Raw genomic sequence first — 22,203 nt, 5'->3', positions numbered from 1 at the left:
CAACTTGATTGTGTTTTGATGTTCTTGTGAAACTCACAAGTGCACTCAGCACTCAAGACCCATAACATACATTTTCAGGCCTTGCACCCAGAGGAGAAGAGACTGAGGACCGAGGAAGACCTATTTACTATGACTCCAGTCGGAAGCGTGTACAGTCACAGGACCATAAATGAACTCAGTGTATACACGCGAGAGCCACGGAAACACCATGTACAGTATAATCATTTACAGTATGCTGCTGTATGGATCCCTGTCACTCCTGTGTAAATAGGGAACTGAGGGAACCCGGAGCACTTAACTTGTACGGTATCTCACAAAAATGAGAACACGCCACACTTTTCTGCAGGTATTTAATTAGAGCTTTTCACGGGACAATATTGAACAAATGAAACTTTGAGACAATGAAACGTATACAGCTTATGTGACAGTGTAAATGTACAGGGTGTCCATAAAGTCTCTTTACCATTGAAAAAAATTATTAAAAATGCAAATGATCAGATATTTTATTTAGATTTGTTCTTTTTTTTTTTTTTTTTACGGGAGAGCTCAGTATTGTTCATTCGATTTGACATCATCATTGCTCTCCTTTTTTTTTTTTTTTTTAAATACATATACATATATATATACACATATACACACATATATATATATATATATATATATATATATATATATATATATATATATATATAGATTTGTTCTATTGTATTCAGCGTTTATTAATTTTTATTTTTTTTTTTATGAAACTGCATTTGTGTGTTTCAGGGATCCTGTTTGTCAAAGGTCGCCCACTGCTTCCTTTATCTAACACTGTCCCTGTCTCCATAAATTTCTTGTGCCATGCACGAATTGACGGCCGCGATGGTGGATTTCTTCCATACTTAGTTCTGTAGTTTCGCTGAGTCTGCCTATCCGATTTAGTTTTAATAAACCGTTGCCGAGACACATTGCGCCTAAAATGGGTAGCCATTTTGTAGGGGTTCATTCAACATCACCTCTTTGACAAGCAGGATCCCTGAAACACACCCAATGCAGTGTGATAAAAAACTTTAATAAACACTGAATACAATAGAACAAATCTGAATAAAATATCTAATCAATTGCATTTTTAATACATTTTTCAAATGGTAAAGAGACTTTATGGACACCCTGTATTATTCCCTCAAAAATAATTCAAAATACGACCATTAATCGCTAACCCCCTTGCAACAAAAGTGAGTAAACCCCCAAGTGAAAATGCTCAATATTTTGTGCGGCCGCCATTATTTTTCAGCTCTGCCTTAACTGGCTTTGGCATGTTCGCAGGATAATCACAGGATGCCACTGGAATCCTCTTCCGCTCCTCCATGATGACATCATGGAGCTGGTGGATATTTGAGACCTTTAAGTTCCTCCACCCCCCATCGCCACGCTTGACCGAAGGTAAGACACACTCGTCTTTGTACTCCTCATCTGAACCAAATAAGGATATATTGGTCTCATCAGACCACAGAATTTTAAGAATTTTGTATTAGGTTTTTGCATCGATTGAAGATAAATTAAACATTAGATTTGGAGAGCAAAGGAAATTGGCATTTCCAGTAATTAAAGTGATTACTTGGATTGATCCTTTCTGAATTCCTCATTGTAAAATACATTTATGAGCCTTTTAAGTGTTATTTTGGGAATTCGTCTTTACATTTTATAATTAAATCCTACAAATGTTTCCTTGAAAGCGAGAAGACTGAGGGAAAAAAACTTGTTTTACAAGATACAAAACTTGAAATCGCAAAGGTACAAAAACATACTTTTAGACAACAAACAAAACCACAAGTTGATGTTTCTTTGCTTTTCCTCCACACGACCGCAAAAACACAACCAGCCTACATTTACTGAAATCAAACATGAGATGAAACAAAAAAAAAAAACGTTTTGTTTTATGTTTTAATTTGTGTCAAGACACTATATCAGGCAAAAAAATAGTACCTTGGGGGTAGCACGGGTGTAATCAAAAGAATGAGAGTGAAAACATAAACAGACACTTCTTCTTCGCTGCTGCTGATTTGCCACATTCATTATGTGCAGCTCATTCACATGAATAATGCATACGAATAAATGGTTCTACACAAGTACTTCAGTTATCATCATGAATAATAAATTTATAATCAAAAGGTGCTTGGAGATTTTAGTGACACACTTAGGCGGTGTTTAATTATTCCCTGCGAGCCTTATCTGTGCCAGCTTTTCAAAACTTTCCACCTGTTGCAAGGTGAAACAATAACCAGGAAAAGAGGATCATTAAGAGAAGAGGAGGTTGACATGTTGACAGGAAAGTATGCGTGGTTTATTTGGCACAGTTCTTACACCAAATGCCCTTTTTTACCCTCCAGATTAGCCCAATTCCATTGATTAGCTGTAGAAAGACTGTAGTAAGAAGATCTGATTAGAATTAAACTCATCTACAGCAATTTGTTTGTGCAGTCGCAATTGAGAGGTGTGTGTAGCTCCCAATAGGTCAGTACTATCAATATTTGCTCACAGAAAGCTAGCATATTAGCAATTAAGAGAATTAGTGTTAGCTTTTCTTTTAACCTTATAACCATGGGCATACCGTTATAAGCAGTGTTGGGAATAACGGCGTTTAAACTAACGGTGTTTTTTGAATAAATTGTAAATTTTATAAATGGAGTAATCTAACTAATTATTTTCCCCATATTTAAACACGTATTGTATATTGTAAAAGTAAAAATAATAATAATATAAAAATAAAACAAAATTATTTGATTTTTTTTTATTATGAAGTAATTCAATTACTAACTCAGTTACTTTTTTGAAAAAGTAATGAGTAACTAAAAAAAATAAAAATAAAAAATAAAAATAAGCAGTGTTGGGAATAACGGCGTTTAAACTAACGGTGTTTTATGAATTAATTGTAAATTTTATAAATGGAGTAATCTAACTAATTATTTTCCCCATATTTAAACATGTATTGTATATTGTAAAAGTAAAAATAATAATAATATAAAAATAAAACAAAATTATTAGATTTTTTTTATTATGAAGTAATTCAATTACTAACTCTTACTTACTTACTTTTTTGAAAAAGTAATGAGTAACTATAACTTATTAGTTTAATAAAGTGACGTTCCCAACACTGGTTATAAGTTTTATTTCATTTTAAGCTGTTGTTTTAGTTTTCAGAGCTTGTACCTATTCCATCTTTTACAAGAAAACTGTAGCGCCAAAACGTCATGTGATAGAGAAAAACTGAGATAAATTTTCGATTCCTCTAACAAAATTAGTTCAAAGCAGCTTAGACTAAACTCAACAAAACTCAATTCATTCTTGCAATAACATAAAAGTCACAAAAATATTAGAGGTGTCAGATGATTAGAATTGTTCATCGCAATTAAGCGCATGACTTCAATAATTAACTCACAATTATTCACAAATTAATCGCACATTTTAGATCTAAATTTACAATTACGTGTACAATATTTTTTTTTCTTCTAATGTTTCCTACTATTGTTAACATAAAAGTGGGAAGAAATATTAACCTAATAGAAACATGGTTGCATTTTTTTAGTCACTGATACAATAATTTGATACTTCCTATTAATCTTTTAAAATGAGAAATATGTAGTGTACTGTAAAAAATATTTTTTGAAATATCGTGTAATATCCATTACTTTTTCATAACCGCTTGTCTTGTCCAGGTTCATGAAACACACACTGGAGTGGTCAGCAGCCAATCAACAGGGCGCGTACAGTACAGCATCAACACTCACGTTCACACAATCCCCGAACTCACTGAAGTCAAGCGAGTGAACCGCATTTATATGCTGCAGTTTTTTTTGTTTTTTTTGTGTGCTCACATCAGGAAGTGCTAGCCGGAGAGGAGGGATTGCGTACTCTCTGTTGTCTGGGATTTGGAGCATTGCTCAAGGGCCCCTTGGCAGTGCTCAGCAAACAAACTGGCATCCTGTTAAGCTGCTAACTCTATGGTTCGCCTTTACCCAAATTGAGCTGGATTGGCTCCGGGTGCCCTGCGAGCATGGATGGATGATGTACTGAATGATTGAATAATTTTTTAAATAGAAAATATGAACCACCCACAATACTTCCCTATTTCAAGACCTAAAATATTGAACAGCTTGACTCCTTCGGTGTAGGTAGGAGCTTGCTGAGAGATGCTGTGTCGGCTGTCTATGTGGTCAACGAGAGGGCAGGATCCTGCTGCCACCATTTAAAGCTCCCCCCCAGAGAACAGACACACGGGTCTCACTGACTCGTCTTGATCAAACCCAGGCTGCGGTTTAATCCTCATCACAGCACATTGCTTGGAGAGGGAGCGAGCGCAAACAAAGGGAAACAAAGCTGCCAAGGGAGCTTTTCAAAACGGACAAGTCTACCTTGTGGTTTCTGCCATTCAACTTTAAATAAACAGAGCTGCTGTGACATATAACGGCAACATCCTGGACGTTGCAGAGATTGCCTAAAATGATTGTATTCAGGAATTGGGGCACCATACAGACAGTGTAGATGAATCCCTGTAAAGCATTTACATCCAGGAGTCGATATACAGGAGTTGCCAAAAATGTCTGTCAAAGATGAACTCATTTGCTCCCAAAAACGTATACATATGTTATATTTTAAATGCTTTAAGTGTCCCAAAGACATACTTATACGTTTTTTATATAAAAATAAATAAAATAATGCTAGACCATACAGAAGGCTTTGATGCAGCATCTCAACTGCACAAAACAGTTGAAGCAATGGTAGTTATCACAAAAACGCCCAGCAGGTGGCAGCAGAGTTTAAGAGATCAACCAGGGCCATGTTGAAAACAAGCTGATTTACCCACGATTCTAAACAGATTTGTGAATATTGATGAAACTTAGCTACATTCTATTGTTGATTGCTGCAAAACGGAAACAGATAGAAATATACTTTTTTTCCTGATGAAAGAAGAGACTCTAATCTTTCTTTTGGTAGGTTCCATGTTTTTATAGCAATATAACACAATATTCTATGGGTTTTGCAAAATCTGTCAAAATCCAGTAAAACAGCCGGGAGTGAAGGAGATTACTTCAGTGAAAATAGCTGGGAGTGAATGAGTTAATGATTTGTGTTTCAAGTTTTGAAGGGCACAAAGCTTTTCATATCCTATAATCACAGGAAAGTATTTTCCATCCTACTGGGCAATTTGGACACAGCGACAGTCAAAAGTCTTTAACCACAAATCTTGCTTTACTTCCTGCTACCAGGATCGATGTTCAAACAACAGGTGCCCAGATCTGGTCGCACATCGACTGAAAGCCTCGCTGGGCTTTAGAACAAAGGCAATCAGCTCAGTGGGACACAGAGAGGGAGGATCACACTTTATATCTGGTCCTCTGGAGAGCCGATGTGTCACCTTGACGCTTCACTGTAGCTAACGAGTTGAATACCGAAAATGTCCTCTGACCATGAGAAGGATAGAAAATTTAGAATTCAGACATCAAGTCTGAACTCTCTTATGATTCAGCACACCTATTCAGTCTGTCAAAATCTGTGTTTTTTTGCAATGTAATTATTTGCTGATCGGTTAATGACGTCATTGATCGGAACCGCAAAATAAGACACTAAAGCAATCCTTTTCAAGTAGACTCCCCCCCCCCACCCTCCTGTGGGTGTGTGGTGCGATTCCAGGGGCGACAAGTGTGACCTCAGTGAACATTTTTATTTTTTTTTTTTGCCGTACTAGAGTAAATTGTAGTTGCACATCCACTGCAGTAGGTGGCAGTGGTGCTTTCATTGTCAGAGTGCGCAAGGAGTATTAGCTCCAATGATGAGGTGTAGTTAGGGAGATTTTATAGACAAATGAAGCGATTGTTGCAGTGGGGGAGTTGAGTGGGGCGGGGGATGCAATATTTTCTTCTTCCTTGGGGGGTGGGGGCGTGACAAAAAATAATTGAGAAGTACTGCGAAAGCAAACAGAGTCTTCTTCACTCCAGGGACGTTCTGTGCTGCCATTGTTAATAATCCGAGGTTTGTGAGTATATACAGCCGGATTAAAAAAATATAACAATCTAATATTTTCCAATCATTTTGTCTCTTCTTGGTGTCGGGGTTTCCCCCCATTTTCCGTGGATTGAAGTTTGTCAACGTTTTGGGGAATTTTTTTCCTCTATGTTATAATTTTTTTGCAATGTATTATCATTTCAATTAGGATACATTGATTCATCGTCTGATTGGATCGGAGATCGGTTATTGTTTTAGTTCATGCTTGAGCAACGCAGTGGTGGAGTGGTTAGCACGCTGGCCTTACTGTGCGGAGGATTTGGGTTAAAATCTTGACTACGGCGGTGGTTCTGGCTTCCTCTCACATTCCAAAAACATGCATGTTAGGTGAACTGAAAAAAAAAGTCCATAGGTGGGAATGCATGGTTGTTTGTGTACATGTGCCGGTGATCGGCTGGCAACCAAATTCATCTTGGCTGAACTCCAGCTCACGCATGACCCGAATGAGGACAAGCGCTACAGAAAATGGATGGATGGATATTTGGCGCTGACCCTGGAACACGATCATGACACAACACTCTTAAAGTGTGGCTATGTCATGTCGACATCTTTATACAGTATTTACCGGGATAGCAAAATAAAACACATACAAGAAAACATTGACAAAATGTTAATTGTGACCTTTTTGTTTTTAAGAAAACTGAAATATCAACCTGGAGGGAGGTAAAGTACATGTTATATTAATCAAAGTCTTCAGCCTGGCAAAAGGGCAGCATGATCCTTATGGCTATGAAACTCAACGTACGGATGTCTTTATTTAGATTTTTTTTGTGTGATAATAAACACATTCTAATGAGAACAGCTGCAGAGATGTGAAATCTTGGCTCTTACTGTGAGTCAAATCAGAGCTCGCCATTGCTTGAACAAACAACACTGCCTTTTACACCATAATTTGGCACAAATACCGGTGACACGTGACAAATAGGTGACAGAAAGTAGACTAGACCGCTCGGCTAAAAGCAGGTCTAAGTTGGGGCGTTGGTGGTGTAATGCGATTTGGTTGGATATGTTTCAGGAGTGGACCAACAGATTCTACTCTCCTCTGATATGTGTAGTGAATGCCATCATATTTCATTCATCGATATGATCAGTGTGTATGGAACCCATTAAATCATCGGCGGTGGCGCAGCTTTTCCTCTTGCAGATTGTTATTCTCAAAATAACCAACATCGGGTCTAAACCCGCCTCTGCGCAGTTATGCTACGCGCTTCACAGGATTTACGTCGGTCTTGAAAATAGACTCCAAAGACTCAATAAACCCACCAGATACAGTGAAAAGAAATAGGCCTGAGTTAGCCTTGTTGATCTGAGCTCACCCACCCATTTTGTGTCAGATGCTACTCAAAATGACCCATGTTCTTGTTGGGATGCGGGACAATAATCAATTACAGTCTGAAGAATATCAATTGAGTAATGTGACCAGTAGAATGCTGACAAGAGGCATCTACAGACACATTGGACTGGGTACTCTAGTACGTTGTAAGGCATGTCTGTAATAATCATGTAAAGGTATAGAAAGTTTTCCTCCACTTTAAAAGCAAAGCAAGCATGAATTGATCGGGCATTGTCACATTTAGACTTGCAGGTGGTGAGAATATGAAGCCCGGGGATCACCAATGTCATTAGCATTCATTCAGTGGCCACCAAGGGTATCTGCACTGATGGAAGTAAATCCACTTTATAATGTGATGAATCTGTAATAAACTTAACCCAAACTATTTTCTTCTTTTTACTCACACATAAAGCAAGACATGCCATCCAAGTGATTGCTCCTTTTCTATCACTTCTCCATTAATAAAATACAATTATTTCTCTGAGCTTCTCTGTCAACTTCCCCAGAGCCTCCCGCACTTGTCTTTCTCTCTTTGCCGAGCTCCACTCCTCCTTGCGTGTCCTCACTCTTCTGCATCACCGCTTCCATGTCAGCCCTTAATTGTGTTTTGATGTTCCTCCAGACCTGCAATTGAGCTTCACTTTTGCCAGCCAAAATAGAAAAGACATTTGCCAATGTGAGGCCTTCTTTGCCCTCCACCTTCAATTCCTGTCCTCTGACCTATCTATCTATCTATCTATCTATCTATCTATCTATCTATCTATCTATCTATCTATCTATCTATCTATCTATCTATCTATCTATCTATCTATCTATCTATCTATCTATCTATCTATCTATCTATCTATCTATCTATCTATCTATCTAGTTAGCTAGCTAACTGCTGAGCTGTCTAACTAGTTAGCTAGCTAGCTAACCGCTGAGCTGTCTAACTAGTTAGCTAGCTAGCTAACTGCTGAGCTGTCTATCTAGCTAGCTAGCTAACTGCTGAGCTGTCTATCTAGTTAGCTAGCTAGCTGTTCTTCTATCTATCTATCTATCTATCTATCTATCTATCTATCTATCTATCTATCTATCTATCTATCTATCTATCTATCTATCTATCTATCTATCTATCTATCTATCTATCTAGCTACAGCGGGAGCTGTCTGTCTATCTGTTTGGAGAGCTAGCTAGCTAGCTAGCTAGCCATATTAGTATCTATTTACTGTATCTATGTGTCTGATTGCACCAGTTAGCATCTATTTAGCTACATAGCAAGCTGTCAGTCTACCTGTCTGCTAGCTAGTGACATTATTTCTCGTCTTTATCTTTGGACGTCCGATAGAACAAACGTGGCCAAGCTTTAGATCCGTAGCCGAGTGGAAATGTCAATGAGAGTGAGTGGTGAGGTGGGAGGGAAAAAGTACATTTCTAACAGCAACTTTCTTGTCAGCTTTAGGCCGAGCTCTCCTGTGATTGGCTGCGGCGGCGCGTCTACGTCACGGCTCGTTCGGGACGCCGGGCCCGCAGAATGGGGGAAGTGCTCCACCGAGGGAGCGTGGTCCGTGGGCGGGACCCGGCAAGAATCACTCTGATGGATCGGGTCAGTGACTTCAAATAATGACGCCTTCGAATTAGCAATGAAGGCAGGTTGGATTTGGGGTATTTAACAGCACACTTCATATCAGTGATCAGAGCACACGGGCAAAGGATTTTAGTAATAATAATAATAATTTGAGGCACAAAGGGAATTGTAAACACAAAATGTATATTATGTTTATAATAATAATTTATCCTTTTTTCCCCCCATGGACATTATTGAAGTAAATGGCACTTTGACACATTAAAAAGAGTCAGTGTGCAACAATGCACATTTATTGTTCCCTCAAAATAACCCATAATACAGCCATTTATAAACCCATAAAGGCATTAACCATACAGCAAAAGTGAGTAAATATCTATCTATCTATCTATCTATAAAAAGTCATCACAGAGAGGGTGAAATGGAGCTGTATCATCAACAATGTATGATGAGACCAAAGTCCTTCGCTCCCCTCTGGGAGCCATGTCACATGTAATCACTGTTACATAGACGACACACACACACACACGTACACACACACACACACACACACACACACACGTACACACACACACACTCACAGTTTGTCCCGACACTCAACTAAGCCCAGTTCAGAGCGTAAATATTTGTGCTGTGCAAGCTCTAGACAGGCTCCTCACCTCAGCACTTCGCCACCAAATCATGAAATATTCAGAGCGAGAGAGAGGCAGAAAAGAGCGGCAGCATAGCGGGCGCGAGAGGGAGAGAGTTCATATAGAAGAGAATAAGATGGACTGAGGGTAAAAAGTGTGTGGGCAGGTGCCTCGGCGCTGCAGCAGAGGATCTGAGGGGAAGGAATGGCTTGTTTGTGGAAAAGGAAGAAAGAGGAGAAGAAGCGCAGAGGAAGGTGCTGAGGGAGGCAGGATGAACGAAGGCTGTAAAGCGAGAGAATAAGACGCAGCGAGGGGGCAAGACAGAGCGAGGAGAAGGAGCAGGGGGGGGAGAGGACGGGTGGCTTCTTTAATATAGATATCAGCTGACAAGCCGATGAAATCCGTAATAATCAGGTAGTACATGCACTTCATGGTGCACTTCAGTGAATAAGGAAAGTGAAGGAAGCCTGGTATGGTCAGCAGTTGAGTGGTAATAGTACCAAAGCTTTATTTTGTCACAGGTCATCTTGCACTTATGTCTTACAGCTGTCACAGTTTAAACCAATAATTAGCTTAATTATTGTCATTTAACCTTGGAGAACCCACGGGGTCAAATTTGGCCCCTATAAATTCTGCTACTCAAATAACAATTTTTTTTATTTATTTTTTTTACAAATTTAACTTCAAAAGTCCAGAGTGCCACTTCTGACCCCTGCATGGGGCCATCTAGTGGATGAATATTGCACTTACATGAGCCAGAGTGGTGGTGACAAGTTGGCTGGCAACATGCTGTTTTGTTGAGCTGGAAATCCATCCAAGCAAAACCATCTTCTCAGCAAACCATCAGATGGTAAAATTGTGTTGTTTTTTTTGTTAATCTATTTCATTTCATGTTGCAGAATGCCTAGGAGTATGTTTTATATATTTTTTTTTTTGATAAATTAGCAACAAGGGTTAAAATTGAAAAAACATATATTTTGGTGTTCAGTGAACTTATAGCAGTCATTTAATGTATAAGTCATAATTTTCTAAAGAAGAAAAGGGTTCTTGGGTTCTCCAGGGTTAAGATCTTATTCTTCAAGTCTCTCACAATGACCATGAGTGGAACTTTATGCATAGAAGTCGTGTTGGATTGAATGTAAAATTGTTGTGATGGAAACGACAACACGCTAAGACTTCTGAAGTTCTTTTCAGTGAAAGTACAATATTGGCATGTCAGCAGAAGAAAACGAAACGTGCTTGTTTTTTTTCAACACCCTCATTATTGATTAGTTTCCACGTGTTAACACAACTGCTTTGGATAAGCACATTCGAATCATTTGCGATTCTATTCCCGTGCAGAGAATAAGACGGCCTTATGGAAATGCAAATATGGCCGTTGACTTTTGTATGAAGTGGCTTGCTCTACAATGCGCTGCAGATGTCTCGCACAGCTCCTGAATTGCTCAATTACAGCAAAGCTGTCTTGTCAACAACTGCTTCCCACACAACAGTGTATGAGAAAGACGTTCGCAATAGGCAGGTGCAGACGCTTGTGTAATTCTGGAGCAGGCGGATCCAATTTCAATTCAAAGGTATGACATAGTTTCAGCTACAAGGGTTTTGGCGAGCTGATGTAAAATGACTCTCAACCGCTGGGGAAGGCAGGATTGATGATTGACATTGCTCCTTTTTTCAAAGTGCAAAACCCAAGATATATTTTCTAATCCATAAGTATTGGAACAGTGAGGCCAATTCCTTTATTTTTAGTTAGACTGAGTATATTTGGATTTGAAATTGAACCCATTGAAGCTCAAAATCTTCAATCTATGTTTACTTGCAGTCAGTATTCCTTGGATCCATTTTGTCTCGCTCCATCCAAAATTTCTCTTGATTTAATACTTCCATAACATCCTTGATTTCAAGTTTCAGCCTCATCACACTCTTTTCACTTCCAGGACATTCTTAACTAACTCTTCCTCTTTCTTTTTTTTTTTTTTGCTAGAGCATAGAGAAGGCTTTGATGCAGTCTCAGAACTGAAGAGAATGGTTGAAGCAATGGTAGTAATCACAAAAATGGCCAGCAGGTGGCAGCAGAGTATATGAGATCAACCAGGGCCATGTTGCAACAAAGCTCATTTACCCACAGTTTTTAAAACAGATTTGTGAATAATGAACACACTTAGCTATATTCTAATGCTAATTGCTGCAGAACGGAAACGGATAGAAATATACTTTTTTTTCCTGATGAAAGAAGAGACTCTAATCTTTGTTTTTGGTACGTTTTATGTTTTTATAGAAATAGACCACGATATTCTGTGGGCCTTGCAAAATCTGTCAAAATCCACTAAAACAGGAGCGAAGGGGGTTGCTTCAGTGAAAATGGCTGGGAGTGAATGAGTTAAGCTTTTAGCCTCACTGGTCAGGTCTTCTGAACAGGCAATATATCTACCTTTCTCCTAATGATCATGTCAACCAAATCCCTAGCTTTTCCTATCACAGTCCAAACATTCAGATATTTTTGTCTCTGCTTTCCACCTCTCCGCTATCCTCGACCCACAACTGCTGAATTTCCATTGGCACCTTGTAAGTTACCGGTGCTGATGGCGGTCCTTGTTAACCCAGGCCCGCGACCGATCCGATAGGGATTTCTTGGGATGAACTCTCAAAATTTGTCCGTCAAAGTTTTAAGACGGTTGCCATCCTGACGCAACCTTCTGCATTTATCCGGGCTTGCGACCGGCCTATAGTTTGCTCTGGCTTGTGCAACCCGTAGGGCTGCATTAATACTTTATGCTTGTATTAAAACACTATATAAACTCCGGTATATTTTTCATCATACAGTCTGAACACAAAGAACAATATGGGGTCAAGGTGTGCAGGCAACTCAATAGAAATACAAATACAAAAGGCGCTTTGCACCCAAACAATAAATAAATCCCTGCTTGTAGTTAGTGAGGGCTGCAATATTTGTCTGCTAAGAGCATTATCAGTAGCAAGCCTAAAAAAAATTTAAAAAAAAACTCCACTGTTTCCGCAGTCAAAAAAAGCCTCCACAGAAATCAACTGGCGGCGTGCCTATTTCTTTTGTTTGTGAGGAAAAAGGCTATTTTGTTCTCTTTTGCGATGGGAAAACTCGTTTGAAATCGAAATTGTCACATCCTCCACTAAGCACCATTGGCTGTATGTTTATCAAATTTCATTCACGATTTACAAAACATCTGGAAATATGTCTTTACTGATCACGACGATTCGCACATTTCTCACATCAGTTAAAGTGCAATGCTGTGAACGAATGCACAGATCCAGTCATACATTTGCTCAGCCACTTTAAGAGCAAAAATAGAATTGAATGAATACAGCATGTAGGTATGCTACACAGCAGGAATTAATTGGCTTGGAATTGACCATTACAGTACCTAACCACACGCTAATAGTCTCTCAAACAGCAGGTACACCATGGAGAGGGTTGAGCACAATTTTTCGTTTTTTTTTTTTTTTCTCACACTATTTAAAACTGTTCCAAGGTGTCTTAATAACATGTCAGGGAAATGATTTCGTCTGAAATATCCCTGAGATCAAGAATGAGAGACACATTGATTTCACACTTAATGTGTCGGCAGTTAAAATATGTCCACTTTAAGGTCCATTTGAGCCAAATTCTTCTACTGCCGTGTGCCGCTGTCCCTGGTGCTGAAAGTCCAAATGTTCCCTGAGTTGCCACAAAGGGTATGTTTGGAACAAATGTGATAAGTGGCAAAGATAATAGTTGGATATTTTAGTGAATATGATCATATTATAGGAATGAAACTGTGAATTAATTAACATTAATTACGCAAAAAAGAAAAACCTCAGCAAAAAAGTCTCAATTTTTTTTTGGGAACTTAAACCAAAATGGCATAAAGAAACCAAAGCTTGAATAAACATTGTGAGGGTTACTCTGTGGCAGGAAGGGCCCGGTGGGCATAAACAAGTCGAGATGCATGTGTCAATCTTTATCTTGTTTTCTGACCAAAGTCACTGCTGATATGATCAAAATGTTGACTAAATGCTTCTTCGTCAGTGCGGTGCCGTTATCCCGACACACAACAAACAGTCACTTTATCTTTATCTGTTAATGATCTGATTCGATTGTTTAGCAAGCAGCAGTAATAGAAATGTTTGGGAAAGGTCCTATTTAAGCATATACTTGATCACCAGTTTAATTTGACATTGTGTGTGCGTGTGCAAAATATATTTTCTGTTCTAACTTGACGGTGTGCTGACGCTGGTGATAGAATCACATGCGTGGCTTCACATGCAGCACTGCGTTTTTACTCCTGGGTGACCACACATGACTGTTTGCACACAAAAAAGAAGCACAACAACTTTCTAGAATTTACTATTGGATGATTGAATCTCCGTTGGAAAGCAAGTTGACTAATTGTCTTGCAAGGACATCGCGGCATGTGCACGTGTAGCTTTGCAAACATGTGTGATGCAAATGTGCCAGTCCCAAACACATCCCTGCTCTAAAACTACAAAATGGAAGTAAACATTTGGATTATTATTTCCATCCTTCACTCAAATAGAAACCCACTGTGTCTAGATTAAATTATTTGCGTGCTGTAAAGCAGAAAATACGACATCGAAATAAGGAAATAACATCACGTTTGTAGCCTACTTATTCGCTTCTGTTCGTGTGGAGGGAGCGAGAGGGGAGAGCGAGGGAGGGAGAGAGCGCGAGAGAGAGACAGACAGACAGACAGAAAGACAGAGAAAGAGAGAGACGCGGTAAGTCGGGATCTTCTTCCTTGTTCTGCCTCTAGCTTGTTTCTACTTTTTGGATAAACTCCTTCAAATGACCGACGCTACTTTGCCCTGAAAAGTTCGCCGTTGATCAAGACTCCGTACGAGCCCGCCAATTCTTTTATTGTGGAAGTTGCTCCACCGAAGTATTGTTTTTTTCTTTTTTTATTTGCGCGCGCAATGGCATCGCGTTTCCATCGGCTGTTGGCTAGCCTCCACCTGGAGCTCCAGATGGGCGACAAGCGATAAACTAAAAAACAACAACAACTCGTGTCGTGTGGGACCCGACGACGACCTCGTGCGCGTGGATACAACGGCTTCTTTTCATGTAAAAGCCCGCAGCTTTTATTTTGGAGGGGTCTTTTGAGGGCTCCGAGCGCGGCTTTAGCGGCTCCAGAGCTCACCTGTCTGACTCAACCATGTTCTCCTGTGGGAAATACTGCCTGCTCCTGGTCCTGCTTGCCAAAAGTAACCTGGCCGACCAAGGAGTCTCAAATCAAGGTGAGAACACGTGTCCTGTCCTGCACCGTATTGACATCCATTGAAGTCCGTTCAAATAAAACAACAAAAACACAAACAGACTAATTTACCGTAACAAGTCTCTAGTTCATAAATAATGCTATAGCCTATATGTTATATAATCCCGCTGAGACGCATGATTACATTTAACAATGATTTATGTTTCTCTTTACACTATGGTTCACTCATAATTTATAATGTGTGCATATAGGCTACGGTAGCCTACATGGCTAATGTATAAGGTGCGTCTCAATAAATTAGAATATTGTAGAAAATGTGTTACAGTAGTTAATTCAAAAAGCGAAACTCGGGCAAATTCATTAAATAGGAAAATACAAGGGATTTCGCATTGGCCAATTAATACCTATTAATACATTAAAATCATTTGGATTGTTTCTTTTGTGACACTGACATATACATATAATTGAGATGCACCTGCATAGATACACTGACTGAAATTGAGGAGGCGGTAGAGAAGGTAAATAAAAAATACACAAATATGGTCCTTTAAGCATACAAAAAATTAACCTTCCATTTAGACCTCAAAACGATTACAGTTAGGTTATATTTGACTATATCTATTTAGTAGCACAGGTGCGCACCATGTCTACCTAACAGTCAGGAGGTCAGGGTTCGAATTTTTATGAGAACATCACTGTGTGGCGTTTGCATGTCCTCCCTGGGTTTGCAGTTCGTTACAGATCGGCAAAAAAAGAAAAAGCTTCATACCGCTAATAAATTCAATTATTATTATTATTATCGCTAAGAGTCAGCTGGGATTGACATTAGAAAATCTCTCTTTTTTTTTTTTACCCCTATGAAGTATTTTCAAGATTGTGCTAGATAAAGTGTGCCGTTGATCTCCACAAGGGTGCTGCGGGTTAAATGACGGGAAATGCCATGACATTGTTCTCCACCTCTCAAAGTCTCAGGGCAGAGAAACATTGTTCCAATGACAGCGAGTGTGAGAATAAACGGAAGCCTCTGGCGACTTGTCAGTTCCTCCGATGCTTTGGAGCTGCCTTTTCCCACCTCTGTGCCAAATTGTGTTGATATCAGACACGTTGGCTGCTGCAGTCCCACAAGAACCCCTCACAAACTTGGATGTCAGATGACAGAAGGTGGATTTGAATGTGACCGGCTAAATTGCAGACTTTTTGCAACATATTGCCAAGCGAACGGGCAGTACGACTTGCATATATATGAGGAAGGATCAGATATCGTAATAAAGTTATCAGCTCTGACTTGTACTCATAAGCCACATGAGTAAACGGTCGCCTTCATGTAAATCCCCTCTCGAAAATCTCCCACTTCACACATTGACAGAGGTCAGTTTAATATTCCTGGTCGAGGGTTTTGATGTTTAGGATACACATTTTCAAAGAGGACAGACAGCTCCTTTCACTCGCCAAATGTCAGAGTCTCCTTCACTTCATCTTAGTGTGCACATCACTTTATGTAAGTGCGCCGAGTTTTCCCCACAGGATGCGCGTCTGCCTGCTCGCCTGCCTGTGCTGGAGACGGGCTTGAAGGGGAGGGAAGGCATACGGGAGAAACTTGATAAAACCACAACGTGAGGAGTTTCAAATGGACTCGCAAAGAGGCGATACTGACGAGGTGCAATGAGTCTGGAATATGAAGTAGCTGGGATGCATTTGGGGAAAAAACAGCTCCCAATTCAAGTGATTAGAAAGTCAGCACAAAAAAAAAACTTAAAAAAAAAACTTAAATAATCCATCACACATAGCATTCTTTTGTGGTTTTCTTTGAGTTTCAGTTTGGTGCCTTGTAAAAATACATTGCAGTAATGTAAAAAAAAAAAAAAAAAACTTCAACCATCAACATACATACATTAGAAAATTGACTTTAAATGAGCAAACTAATAATTCAAAAAAAATACACAATAAATGTCTCCTTTTTTTTCAGTCGACGACATTTTTACTCAGCGCGATATCAATAAACCAGTATTGTATTTCCGTCGGTCCATTTCAGAGTTGCTAAGCCGTCAAAAGTCAAGAGCGTGTTGTACCAACACAAACATGAAGGCTTTTTATGTGGCAAGGAACCACGTTCGGTAAAAGTGAGGACCCCACTGTAAAGCAAAAACATACAGTTTAGTACCGATTACTGAATACAGTAAAGTTTCTTTTTAATATCAGGTGGAATTTAAAAGCGCTGACCGGTGAGTTCTACTAGCACCACTACTACTAACAATATAATAAAAGTGGGAGATAATTTTGTCTTTTCTTCCAGTAAGGTCAATAAATAGCAACCAGTACTTGTATGTGTCATGCATGCGGTCAGTGAGGAACAGTTCAAACAATGAGTCCATATAAAAAAATATATATATTATAGTGTGTCGCGTGATGGCGAATGCGTGTTCATTACGCAAATAATGTTTTGATTACATGACCATTGACTGGTATTATTGAGTGTCTTAAAAAAAAATCATGACAAGCCAAATTTGCACTACAATAATAAGAACAATGTTTAAAATTAATATATTTATTAACAAAAAAAAAAACGATTCAATTGCAGTCCATAAGCCCTTTGATCAAAATCTGTTAATCTGCAGTTCATCTCTTTATCAGAAATGTTGACACTTTATGACTTTTAAAGGATATAGCAATAAAGCAGTATTGGTGGACCCCCCCCCCCCCAAAAAAAAAACAAACAAACTATTTTTCATTTTCCAATACAGACATGACCTCTTGATTTAGTTTGGCATAAATATATGCAAGTACAGTCGCAGCTGCAGTCCTTCAATTAAATCATATTATATTTGAGCACAATCACAATTTGGCCGAAAAACAGCAAACATCTGCTGGTGCCGACATCTGTTTCACGTCGACATTCCATTGCCTCTTTGTGAAGGTTTTCACACACGTTATCTTGCTGTAGTTTTTCCCCGTACAGTGGTTAGCATAATATAAAATCATGTGATATAACATTATGGAAAGTAACATAACACAACACCGACCAGACGAGGCAAAAACATGTATAAGCAAAAAGTGTTGCTTCATAAATAATAAATAATTTAAAATGCAATACGTATATATATCTATCGGAAAAGCACCTTAGATGAATGGAACTGTTAAAAATGTAATGACATTTAGAATTTAAGTACTTAACGGGTCCTATGAAATCATTTTAAGAGGTCATTTTTTTTCTTCTGAACAGCGCAGTTTTGTTAGCATAGCGATGTAACACAATAAGTTTACAATATAGAAGTCCTTTAAACAAACAGCCTTGGTCAGAGCAGATCAATGGCAGAGTTCAATGATCATTATCAGCGAGTGTTTCTCACAGTTTGTGATGGAAGCCGAGCGGCCCCCCGCATTATCTTCGTACTTAGGGGGGGCCCGCGTCCTCCCAATGTTATTTGAATTGACTGATAGCTCTTAAAGAATGGGGTCATTGTAGTATAAAGGATGTCATTGATTGGAAGAGGTAAATAAATTGGGTGAGTGTTACCTTCTTAATTGGATTGATTTTCCCTGTCCTGAACACGGGGGAGTTGAAGTTTGCCTCACTTTGAGAAGGAAAATTTGTAACATTCCCGATCACCCTCTGCAAATGAAAGCTGATCGGGTAACTTTTTGTTGTTGTTGTTTTTTGTTGAGTTTGTACTTGTGGCTATTTTTATTTATTTATTTATTTATTTTTTACAGTAAATTTGTATACAGCAGAATTGTTGGTTACCAATCAACAGTGCATATGCTGCACAAATTAATGAGATTCAAAGCAATCATTTTATCTGAATGTTTTAGTTGAGACTTTTAACTCATTCACTGCCATTGACGGCTATAGACGTCAAAAATTCGTTTCCACTATTTCTATTAGTTTAACATTTTTTCCACTTTTGTTAACAAGAGTATTTTTTACAGTAGATTTGTATACAGCAGAGCTGTTGGTTGCCAATCAACAGTGCATATGCTGCACAAGTTAATGAGATTCAAAGCAATAATTTTATCTGAATGTTTTAGTTGAGACTTTTAACTCATTCACTGCCATTGACGACTATAGACGTCAAAAATTCATTTGAACGATTTTTTTATTAGTTTAACATTTTTTTCCACTTTTGTTAACAAGAGTATGAAAACCCAGAATTTTTTTTATTGTACATTTAGAACAAATATAAAATTTGTGATTAATCTTGAGTTAACTAGTGAAGTCATGCGATTAATTACAATTAAAAAATGTAATCGCCTAACGTGGTTTAATAAAAAGATTATTAAAAATTAGGGGCGTCAGACGATTACATTTTTTTTATATCTGTTCTAAATGTACAATAACAAAATCTAGGTTCTCATACTCTTGTTAACAAAAGTGGAAAAAATGTTAAACTAATAGAAATAGTTCAAATGAATTTATGGCAGTGATTGAGTTAAAGAGGTGTTAATTTTGGAATATATCAATATCTTTTGTTATTCTTGGCTCTAGTGCAAAACTGCACTGAATCATACTGAGGGATGTTTCTAATATGTGCCCCTTTCATAAAGTCAGATTAGGTTCCCGAAATATTGAAAATAATCTGTCAGTTTGCTCATTGCAAGTCACGGACACAAACGTTGGTAATATCGCTAAGTATTGTGTAACAGTAAAAGCATTAATTGTGACAATGTACTGTACCTAAAGTTGTGGCTGATGAACATGCAATAGCTGCATTAATTCGAAATTCCAATCAATCAATCAACATTAAAACTAGATCCGATCCTTGTTAGTCAATGAAATGGTATAGAGATGTCATGATTCTTTCTGGTAAAGTTTTGTTTGGCGTCAATGTTACAAGAGGTTTACACCATTTTGAAATGTATATTTATGAAGCCATCACGAGTGGCAATTTTGACAGCGATACTTGCTGTGGAGTCTTCTTGACGTCTGTTGATGTAGCGAAGGGGTTTGCATCACCATTGCCAAGTCAGTCAGTCTGACCTTAAGCCAAGAGAGTAGACGAAAAAAAAAAAAAGGCTTGCAGAAAGGCAGAAATTGAATGTGGGTTCGGTGACGTCAGGCGGCCAATGAAGGAATTTGATAAGTGGTTTATTATGGATTTACATTTGTATAAAATGGTTTTAAGCCCCGAATAGTAAATTCCACATTTACCATTTGACGGTTTTTGATACTTGGGATACTTGGGGTTGCGAAATGATTCAAGGACGGAAATTGGAAGTGGAATGATTCGATTAGACTCAAGGGGATTATGATTCGATTCGACATGGTACGGCTCAGTTTGAGAGGGTATGATGCAATGACTTTTTTTTGTTGTCATTCGATATATATATATATTTATATATAAAGCATTATATGAGCAAATTATTGGCCCTTTTGGACTGTGACACGGCCACCCTGTCATCATACGTCAGCTGTAATTCGCCGGCGGGGGTTTTCCTAAATAACGACTAACTGCTTGATTTATCCTTACAAAAGGTTATCAGCTGTGTTCTGCGCAACCAGTGCATGAATCCACATTTGGAAAATCCAGCTGTAATGCCGGAGTGGCAGGTCATCTGAAGATGTGACTCTCCGGTCTATGATGTCAACCGCTGAAGTGGGACTAGCTTTATTGATAGACATTGGAATTAACTGTCTGTGTAGAGACAAAGGAAATTGCACATTCATCATATCAAATTGGCTCACAGGGCTGAGCCAGATAATGAATCTCTTCAAACCTGAGCCGTGACCAGAGAGCTGAGCTCCGGATTATTCTTGTTTGTACTCGTGCATTAAGAAAAAAGAAGTTGTTGACACAACGAAATAGTCCTAACGCAGACATCATTTAACTCATTCACTGCCATTGACGGCTATAGACGTCAAACATTCATTTAAACTATTTCTATGAGTTTCACTTTTTTTTCCTCACTTTTGTTAACAAGAGTATGAAAGCCTAGAAAAAACATGTATTATACATTTAGAACATATATAAAATGTGTGATTAATCTTGAGTTTAAATAATTAAGTAATGAAACAAAAAAGAAAATGTTGTTTAATTGTAAATAATCGCATGACTTCAATAGTTAACTCATGACAGATCACATTTTATATCTGTTCCAAATGTACAATACATTTTTTTTCTAGGTTTTCATACTCTTGTTAACAAAAGTGGGAAAAAATATGAAACTAATAGAAATAGTTCAAATGAATTTTTGACGTCTATAGCCGTCATTGGCAGTGAATGAGTGTTGATCACAAGTGAACACATTTTGAAACACTTTGATAGTGTGTGATTAATACTGGATTCTCTCTTACATCAATTTTGACAAAGTAAAAATGTATGTCGTGTGCTTCATTGAACAAACTGGATTTTTTTTTTAGGTCAAATCACGAGGTAATTACAATCTCTATTGGCGCGCTCGTTTTCTGATTGGACAGCTGATTGCTTTTGGTTTTGGTCCAAGAGTCTCCCGAGAGGAAGAACAACAAAACTACGCAATAAAAACAGAGAATAGTGGATTAAGTACTTGGTATTAAGGAGTTCACAACATGCTACAAAACCTACCTACAAGTCTAACGAGGATTCATTCTGAATTTGCCACCTGTGCAATAACAAGGAGACGAGAAAGGACGCTGTTTGGACGCTTTGTTGAATTATTAGCAAGAGAAACACTTAGACCTGTAAAATGTAAATACACTGACCTAAAGTTATAAATAAAATGCTCTTATGGGAATTGAATATAAAAATGTACACTAATTAAAATACTATATTTTCTTCATCAGCATTTTTTTTTGTCCATAATTAATATCACTGCAACTTCTGTATCCAGCATCCTAGTGACATACAAATTGTGCTGCGGAGGATATTCCCAGTTCTAATAATCATAGAAAATAAATCATTAAAAAAAAAAAAACATCTCATCAGTGTGAGTATTGGATGTCAACAAATGGACTTTCAGGTGATTGCAATAGCCGAATTTGCAAAAGGCTATTTGCAGCAATGACCTGAGAGAAATGGAATGTTTGCAATTTGCAGTAATTGACACTGTAAATGCTTAAGAGCGCTTTGTAATTTTGGATTTGAGAAGGCTTTTGTCTAAGCGTGGATTGCATACGCAGTCCGGGGCGGCTCTGTACATTTCATACTGCCGTGAATAGATGTATTTTTAGCGGAACGGATTCTGCTGCGTCTCACTCAGACACAAGTGCTGCCTTTCTGCAGTCTCGTCCCACAGATGGCAGTGGAAAGGCTTTTTCGGTCACATTTGTCTGCTTGGATTACGTTTTATTGGAAAAGTCGTGGCGGATTAAAATATTTGTTATTTATATGCGGTTGAATGAGAGTTTGGGTGCAATGAGTCATTTTTGAACCAGTAGTCTTTCTAGTCTTTCTAGACTAACTAGACTGAAGT

General features: G+C 38.3%; 1 protein-coding gene across 4 annotated transcripts in view; it reads left to right on the top strand.

Annotated features, from left to right (window-relative positions):
• Window positions 1-1,208: 1,208 nt before the first annotated feature.
• The window catches only part of LOC144050046 (ephrin type-A receptor 6-like), a 69,737-nt gene continuing 48,742 nt past the window's right edge, over window positions 1,209-22,203 (top strand). For 2 of the 4 annotated variants that reach the window (XM_077562935.1, XM_077562931.1), the window contains exon 1: window positions 14,286-14,839. Coding sequence is in view for 2 of the 4 variants with exons in the window: in XM_077562931.1 (XP_077419057.1) it covers window positions 14,758-14,839 (82 nt within the window). In the remaining 2 variants the exon portion in view is untranslated. Of the gene's footprint in view, window positions 1,423-8,810; window positions 8,961-14,285; window positions 14,840-22,203 lie in introns of those variants that run through there. The other 2 variants (XM_077562934.1, XM_077562933.1) reach the window with 2 other exon arrangements.

The sequence above is a fragment of the Vanacampus margaritifer genome, chromosome 4 (assembly GCF_051991255.1).
Source record: "Vanacampus margaritifer isolate UIUO_Vmar chromosome 4, RoL_Vmar_1.0, whole genome shotgun sequence".
Lineage (NCBI taxonomy): Eukaryota > Metazoa > Chordata > Actinopteri > Syngnathiformes > Syngnathidae > Vanacampus > Vanacampus margaritifer.
Note: the sequence above shows the minus strand (reverse complement) of the source record. Positions and strands in the feature narration are given on the sequence as shown.